Source organism: Gadus macrocephalus, chromosome 20, assembly GCF_031168955.1.
Source record: "Gadus macrocephalus chromosome 20, ASM3116895v1".
Classification (NCBI taxonomy): domain Eukaryota; kingdom Metazoa; phylum Chordata; class Actinopteri; order Gadiformes; family Gadidae; genus Gadus; species Gadus macrocephalus.
In genome coordinates, this window is record NC_082401.1 from 12,213,906 (window position 1) to 12,222,950 (window position 9,045).

Here is a 9,045-nt window from a genome sequence, read left to right on the forward strand (position 1 = left end):
CAAGCAGTGTGTGAGAGGACGGATAGGACCTCCTCCTCAGGTCACCTAGAGGTCAGTGAGGACCTCCTCCTCAGGTCACCTAGAGGTCAGTGAGGACCTCCTCCTCAGGTCACCTAGAGGTCAGTGAGGACCTCCTCCTCAGGTCACCTAGAGGTCAGTTAGGACCTCCTCCTCAGGTCACCTAGAGGTCAGTTAGGACCTCCTCCTCAGGTCACCTAGAGGTCAGTTAGGACCTCCTCCTCAGGTCATCTAGAGGTCAGTTAGGACCTCCTCCTCAGGTCACCTAGAGGTCAGTTAGGACCTCCTCCTCAGGTCACCTAGAGGTCAGTTAGCACCTCCTCCTCAGGTCATCTAGAGGTCAGTTAGGACCTCCTCCTCAGGTCACCTAGAGGTCAGTTAGGACCTCCTCCTCAGGGTCATCTAGAGGTCAGCATTGGTCTGAGCTCTGCTCACCTTGACTCCGTCCCGGCCGATAGGCCCCGCCTCCCCGGGGTACCCCTGAAGAGACACAGCAGCTCATCAGACAGACTACAGACATCAAAGTACAGACATCACACTACAGACATCAGACTACAGACATCACACTACAGACATCAGACTACAGACATCAGACTACAGACATCAGACTACAGACATCACACTACAGACATCACACTACAGACATCAGACTACAGACATCAGACTACAGACATCAGACATCAGACTACAGACATCAGACTACAGACATCAGACTACAGACATCAGACTAAAGACATCAGACTAAAGACATCCGACTACAGACATCACAGTACAGACATCAGACATCAGACTACAGAAATCAGACTACAGACATCAGACTACAGACATCAGACTACAGACATCACAAACCGGTACCTCAGAATGCATCATGGGATTCCTTGTTGCTGATGTATGTATGCAGTATGTGTGCTGTAGTTCTGTCCAACCCTAAATGATGTGAATTGACCGTAACCTAGGAAACACAGCAGCGCTCCCATAACAACCGATCACTAACGACTGATTACCCAACGACCCTAAACCACGAGATGACGTCGTACACACCTTGGGTCCTGGCAGTCCGTACAGACCGGGCTCACCCTAGAGAGAGGTCAGAGGTTAGAGTGCGTCAGGTCAGAGGTCAGGTGTTATGATGTGTGTGTGTGTGTGTGTGTGGGGTGCTGCCCACCCTGCCACCGGGACCGCCCGTCACGCCCGCCTCCCCCTTGTTGTCCGACTGGAGGAGAAACACATCACACTGAGACCACCAGGGGGGGTGTGTGTGTGTGTGTGTGTGTGTCTGGGTAGGTGTTTGTGGGTGTGTAACTGTGTGTGTTTGTGTGTGTGTGTGTGTGTGTGTGTGAATGTGAGTATGTGTGTGTGTGTGTGTGTGTGTGTTAGTGTGTGGGAGTTGTGCGTGCGTGCCTGTGTGTGCCTGTGTGTGTGTGTGTGAGTAGAGCTTATATCAAGAATAATCTTCTACTTACAACTTCTCCCACTTCTCCCTTCAGCCCTTTCTCTCCCCTCCTCCCCTGAAACACCAAGAAACACATCGTCCGTTAGAAACACATCGTCTCTCCGTCCGTCCGTCCGTCTGTCCGTCCGTCTGTCTTTCCGTCTGTCTTTCCGTCCGTCCGTCCGTCCGTCCGTCCGTCCGTCCGTCCGTCCGTCCGTCCGTCTGTCCGTCATTCCTCAAGGGCGGCGACAGTAGCGTCACCACCTCTGACTGATGCTCTTCAGTAGAACTCTCTAAATGGAGCACACGTCTGCTGTATTTGAGCCTTGTTCCTTATTGCCCGACCTGGCTGCCAATCTTGGACCCTGTATGAGGGCGGGTGGTTGAGTTCCCGGTGGGTCCCTGCTCGCCAGCGTCTCCCTGGGGACAGCGGGAGGATTGCAGAGAGATTTGATCAGCGGGATTCAGCCGAATCAGAGGGGCCAGATGAGAACGGTAACGCTAAACTAACAGCAATAATGGGTAAACATAACGTAATATAATACTGCGTTGTGTATTTTACTCACTCTCTCTCCCTTGACCCCTTTCAGTACTTTGGTCATGGTGCCCTGTGGGGAACACAGCGTTAACCACAGGGCACATTGGTTGCTGCTGTGTGTGTGTTGAGGTACCAAGCATAGGAATTGTACTGTTGTGTACTTTTACAATAAGAATGTAATAAAAGCAATTCTGATTCTGATTCTGCTAATCAATAAAGTTGGTTGCAGGCCGCTCGATGAAGAGGTTACCTTCGGTCCGGGGGGGCCTGGGGGCCCGCGGGGGCCCTGAGTAACAACACAATGAAGAGGTTAGAGTCAGAAAGATCAAAGGAGATACTTCAATATTGAGTTCTGTTTCAACACACACACACACACATGCATACACTCGCACACACACACACACGCAAGCACACACCACACACACAGACACAAACACACACACCCACACGCACGCACCGCACAAACACACACACGGCCCACACGCACACGAACACACACACACACCGCACAAGCACGTCCACACACACCCACCCACCCACCCACCCACCCACCCACCCACCCACGCACACACACACACACACACACACACACACACACACACACACACACACACACACACACACACACACACACACACACACACACACACACACACACACACACACACACACACACACACACACACACACACCTTGGGTCCGGTGAGGCCCCTGTAGCCTGGCCAGCCCGCCCCTCCTGATTGGCCCTGGAGGAAGAGGACAGTGAACAGAATGCATGATTGGAGGAGGAGACACGACCATGTATGGAGACGCATGGAGAGAGATGGTACTGCAACACGTACAGCTGGTCAGTTAGGGGAGTCAAACACACACACACACACACACACACACACACACACACACACACACACACACACACACACACACACACACACACACACACACACACACACACACACACACACACACACACACACACACACAGAGACACACAGAGTGATGGTACTACAACATGTCCAGCTGCTCAGGGAGGGGGTAGAGAGACGGTGTTGGTCTAACTCACGTGTGGTCCAGGAGCCCCGGGGGAACCTCTATCACCCTGAGACAAGAAACACACAGTCAGCCTCAGGGCCACAGGGGCACTGGGAGGGGGGACTGGGAGGGGGGACTGGGAGGGGGCACTGGGAGGGGGGCACTGGGAGGGGGGACTGGAGGCACTGGGAGGGGGGACTGGGAGGGGGGCACTGGGAGGGGGGACTGGGAGGGGGGACTGGGAGGGGGGACTGGGAGGGGGGCACTGGGAGGGGGGACTGGGACTGGAGGCACTGGGAGGGGGGACTGGGAGGGGGGACTGGGAGGGGGGCACTGGGAGGGGGGTCACTGGGAGGGGGGTCACTGGGAGGGAGTCACTGGGAGGGGGGTCACTGGGATCACTGGAGGGGTGTGGTGGTACTGGGGTCACTGGGGGGTGTACTGGGGCCGGTCGGGGGGGGTCTCACCCTGAATCGCTCCATGAAGACGTGGAGCTCCAGCTCGTCCCCCTTGGATCCCTTGCGGCCCGTCTGGCCCTGGGGGGGAGAGAGCGTCAGGGGGGGGGGGGCTGCCAACCTATCAGGCTATCGTACGGTAGCATGCTAGGCAGCCTAGCAAAGGATGCTACAGTAGCATGCTAGGCAGCCTAGCAAAGGATGCTACAGTAGCATGCTAGGCAGCCTAGCGAAGGATGCTACAGTAGCATGCTAGGCAGCCTAGCGAAGGATGCTACAGTAACATGCTAGGCAGCCTAGCATGCTACGACTAGCTAGAGGTGCTACCAACGCTGCTCTCCTAACTCTAGCTCTTATAGGGCCCTATTTTAACGGTCTGAAACGCAAGTGGGAAGCGCAAAGCGCAAGTAGCTTTGTGGGCGGTTCTACGGCGCTATCGCTATTTTACAGGCGGATAAATGACACTTGCGTCGCGGCGCAAGTGTCAAAAGGGTTGGTCTGAAGCAGCCTAGTTACCCGTAGGTGTGGTTTGGGCGTAACGTCCAACAAACCAATGAGAGTGCCAGCTCCCATCCCCTGAGCCATGAGCGCATTTGAATCGGACGAGTTGATATTTTGACAGCGCGTCTGCAGTCTCCGATGAGACAGATGCACATGAATTTCAAACTGCAAATGGCTCAGTTTATTGCCAAATAATATGGCCTAATTCACACATGGAATAAGGGGTTTTCTTCCACAACTTCAGAAATAGTCCTCAAATAAATTTCGGCAAAGAAAACGTACTAGGCTACATGATATAACATATGATATGCGGTAACTGTGGTTCTATTTAATGATATACGCAATACATTATAAACTGTTTCTTATCAGTAGGCCTATTGTATGCTATCCTAATATGCATGATGTGTCCCCGCGGTAATAGACATTGCCATTGATTGTATTATGCGTTACGTGTTTCGTTTGCGTGTGTTTAAACAGAGCACACACGCGCGCCCGCATTCATTCATTCTTTTTAACACTCACTCGCGGTAAAACAATGTTTTTCACGATCAAATAGGCTACTCATCAATCCTAAAAGTTATGGGCATGTACGCCTACACGATGTCTCTGTCAAGAAAATATGTGTTTGCTGTACGGTGTTTGCAGATGCATTGATTTAAAAGTACAACTTATTACCGCTGCATCAGCTGTTCTTTCCCAAATAATTTACAAAGAAAGAATGTGCGGCTAGGTAGATGGGAGAGGCAAAGTGTATGCGCGAGGTGCACAAGCAATCCGTATGCATCGCATGCGCATGTATGCATCGCATGCGCATGTATGCATGCGCCCTTAAAATAGCATCTGAACAACGCGCCACTGACTTTAAACCAGGTATTTCCTGGTCAGTAGCGCAATGGTATTCAGAAACGGCAAAATACCGTTTGCGCCAGAACACGCCTCCTCATTCCGCCGAACCGCCCCTTGGGGCGCATGATCAATCCCTAATTTACCGGCGAGTGGCGGTGGTGGGAAAAGAACGCTCTGCGCCAGTTGTAAACTAGCAACGACACATGCGCCAGTGACTAAGTCACTTGCGCCGGATGCAAGATAGGGCCCATAATGACATTAATAATAACAGTGACCTTCATTTGAACGCTGTTATAAACAGGTCTGACAATGACTAACACAGAGGAGCAAACAGCCAGAGCAAACAGGCGGAGCACTGGTCCTCTTACTGAGTACCCCGGGGGGCCCTCGCGACCCGGGCGCCCCGACGGGCCCGGGTCCCCGTTGGTTCCGTTGCAGCCGTCGGCCCCTGGCCTCCCTCGGGGGCCCGCCGTACCGGGGTGGCCCTGCAGGGGTCACAGCAGGGGTCACTCACAGCAGGGGTCACAGCAGGGGTCAGAACCACACACACACACACACACACACATAGAGACACATACACACACACACACACACACACACACACACACACACACATAGAGACACACATACATAGAGACACATAAAGACACACACACACACACACACACACACACACACACATAGAGACACACACACACACACACACACACATAGAGACACACACATACATAGAGACACATAAAGACACACACACACACACACATAGAGACACACACACACACACATAGAGACACACACATAAACGCACACACACACACACACACACATAGACACATAGAGATGCACACGCATACACAAGGACACACAGATATACACAAACACACACACACACATACAAACACAAACGCACTCTCCCACACACAGAGATATACATTCACACACACACGCAGGACACACACACACCTACAAACACACACGCACACCTACACACATACACACACACACACACACACACACGCACAAACACACACACAAACACACACACACACACAGACACACACAGACACACACACACCTACACACACACACACAGACACACACAGACACACGGTTGGGTGTCTCCATGGTGATTGGGCAGTAGCGGCAGACTCACAGGAATCCCGTCAGCTCCCGTGAATCCGGGAACGCCCATCATTCCCTGCGGAGAAGGCAGATGTTCAGCCTCATCAGGAGCCACAACACAAGGGCCTCACGCTAGAGACACAACAGCAGCTCACCACCGATCCCTTGGGGCCCAGGGCCCCGCCGCGGCCCCGCTCCCCCAGCTCCCCCTTGGGGCCCATGATGCCGACCTCTCCTGCCCTCCCTGGGGGCCCCCCCAGGCCCTGGGGGCCAACGGGCCCCGTTTGGCCCTGAACAAGAGACAGAGACCAGTTAGAGTCAGTACATGAAGCGGACAGCAGGGGGCGCCACAGCAACACGTCAATCGCAATTTGCATCACATTTCTACATTTGAGTTAAATAATGATTAGTTAGTGTCGGGGAGGCATGCAAGAGATATGACATGACTTACATAACGAGCCATAATGGATTCAGTGTTTAAAATGGGCAACTCACCTTCCAGTAGGAGACTTAGAAACATGCAGACCCAATGCTCGGGGTAAAAGCTCAGAGATGTTGAAGAATCACAACAACACAACAGCACATCAATCTGTGCTAAATATGATCAGTTTATTCTATTACTTTGCTAGCAGCAGTACACAGAGCGGACCATAGGGGGGGGACATTTATCCGTCATTTAATATTACATCACTTTCCTTAAGCACTCTACTGCACCACAGTGGGCAAGCTGGAGAACTGCAGCTGACCACAGCCGACCTGCTCTGCCTGTCAGGGACAGATAATATCCACAGGAAACTAAAGACCCCAAAAGCTTCAACCTAACAGAGAGTAGAGTTAAGTCTCTGTGATGACAAAACACACACACACACACACACACACACACACACACACACACACACACACACACACACACACACACACACACACACACACACACACACACACACACACACACACACACACACACACACACACATTAATGATGATGCTCTTAAATGGCATGCAGCCATCCAGAATGAGAATTGTACTTCAAAAGACGTCTGGGTAGGAGAGCAGTAATCAACCAGTTAAATATACTGGTTTAGTCTGTTACTGTACTGGGTAGAGAGAGAGAGAGAGAGAGAGAGAGAGAGAGAGAGAGAGAGAGAGAGAGAGAGAGAGAGAGAGAGAGAGAGAGAGAGAGAGAGAGAGAGAGAGGGGGAGAGGGAGAGAGGGAGGGGGGCTGGTCTGAGGCTTTTGGCACAGGGAGGAATATGAAGGATGTTTAGTCTTCACCTAACACTTACCAGAGCTGGATTTAGTACAGAAGTATGCATGCAGACTCAAACACAAACACACACACACGCACACGCACACGCACACGCACACACACGCACACATACAAACGCACACACTGGAGGAGGGAGGGGTGGAGTCCTCTGGAGAGCTCAGACCCTCCACCTCCTCTCCAGCTGCTCCGGAACCGGCCTGCTGCATGTCAGCACACGCTTACACACACACACACACACACACACACACACACACACACACACACACACACACACACACACACACACACACACACACACACACACATACACAGACACACACACACACGCGTGCACGTGCATGCTTACAAACACACACACACACAAACACACACATGCACGCTTACAAACACACACACACACACACACACGCACACCTGATGTGCCATGTTGTGTGCATGTGTGTATTGTTTGTGTGTGGTGTGTGTGTGTGGTGTTTGTTGTGTGTGTGGTGTGTGTAAAAGTGTACGTGCAATTTGGAACACCCTAGAACTCTTGTTTGTGTGAGGGGGTCGCCCTGCGGTGCCCCCTGTGGTCGGGAGGCCGACAGCAGTGAGAACCGACAGAGACCGACACAGAGCTGTTTGTCCGCAGGCTGCCAGGGCCTGAGCCGGGGCAGCCTGCGGACGCTGATCCCAGCGTGTGGGAACAGTGGGAGGACTGGTTCAGCACACAGGGTCCACTGGTCAGGGTTAGTGGGTCAGGCAGTACATCATGAGGTTCATGTGTTCATAAGGCTGGCTTCAGCCTCTGGATGAATGAGGTGGAACCGAGGGATCGAAAGCAGGTTCTGACGGACGCAGCTGCACGGGAAGAAGCAGCAAGAGAGTCTAGACACACACACACACACACACACACACACACACACACACACACACACACACACACACACACACACACACACACACACACACAACTCGCTTTATTTAACTTCCTTCATTTCCTGATCCTCTCAATATCATTTTGCCGTAATTCCTGGAGGGAATTCTGGAGCGGCGGGAGCTTAACCTGAGGGGGAGTGTGTGTCGGGGGGGGGTACCTCGGACGGCGGACGCCCACTGTCGCCTCCTGCTCAAACCCAGGAGGATGTGCACACTGATAGCAGGGGAAGGTGTGTGTGTGTGTGTGTGTGTGTGTGTGTGTGTGTGTGTGTGTGTGTGTGTGTGTGTGTGTGTGTGTGTGTGTGTGTGTGTGTGTGTGTGTGTGCGTGTGTGTGTGTGTGTGTGTGTGTGTGTGTGTGTGTGTGTGTGACCCGGTCCGGTCCAGGTGTAAAGGTTCCGGTCTGTCCTCCTCACTCTAATTAACGCCTCAAAGACACACACACACACACACACACACACACACACACACACACACACACACACACACACACACACACACACACACACACACACACACACACACACACACACACACACACACACTCACACACACACACACACACACACACACACACACACACACACACACACACACACACACACCTCGCTCGGGGGACGAGGGGCTGAAGTCAGGCGTGTGGGACGGAGAGTGCATTAAACACGTCCCAGGCAACAGGTTTGTTCCTCACTATAGACGTCTCACTGTCGTCATGGGGACTGGAGGTCACGACCTCAGCAGACTGCACCTGAGAGGCTGAGGAGCCAATATTTAACACCGGGGGGGGGGGTTAACACATGGAGCAGGGGGTCTGGGCCCGGGGGCGACCCGGCCGCACCGGACCCCCCGACAGACGGCCGCTGCCCCCGAGGTCCACATCACGACCTCTCTCTGCACCTCGTGGCCCAGGAGGCC

The 9,045-nt window shown here is 53.0% G+C and overlaps 2 protein-coding genes across 3 annotated transcripts in view; one reads left to right on the plus strand and one right to left on the minus strand.

Annotated features, from left to right (window-relative positions):
• Positions 1-6,821, minus strand: part of col4a2 (collagen, type IV, alpha 2) — a 25,039-nt gene extending 18,218 nt beyond the window's left edge. The window contains exons 1-13 of one of the 2 annotated variants that reach the window (XM_060040550.1): positions 6,100-6,821; positions 5,976-6,020; positions 5,191-5,307; positions 3,488-3,556; positions 3,052-3,087; positions 2,681-2,734; positions 2,239-2,274; positions 2,017-2,058; positions 1,796-1,870; positions 1,482-1,526; positions 1,184-1,231; positions 1,060-1,095; positions 454-498 (exon numbers count right to left, since the gene is read on the minus strand). In XM_060040550.1, coding sequence (XP_059896533.1) covers positions 454-498; positions 1,060-1,095; positions 1,184-1,231; positions 1,482-1,526; positions 1,796-1,870; positions 2,017-2,058; positions 2,239-2,274; positions 2,681-2,734; positions 3,052-3,087; positions 3,488-3,556; positions 5,191-5,307; positions 5,976-6,020; positions 6,100-6,321 — 870 coding nt within the window. In that variant the 5' untranslated portion in view covers positions 6,322-6,821. The remainder of the gene's footprint in view (positions 1-453; positions 499-1,059; positions 1,096-1,183; positions 1,232-1,481; positions 1,527-1,795; positions 1,871-2,016; positions 2,059-2,238; positions 2,275-2,680; positions 2,735-3,051; positions 3,088-3,487; positions 3,557-5,190; positions 5,308-5,975; positions 6,021-6,099) is intronic. The other variant, XM_060040549.1, reaches the window with a different exon arrangement.
• ube2al (ubiquitin conjugating enzyme E2 A, like) overlaps positions 1-9,045 on the plus strand; it is a 113,475-nt gene that overhangs the window by 40,155 nt on the left and 64,275 nt on the right. The gene's annotated exons all lie outside the window — the stretch shown is intronic.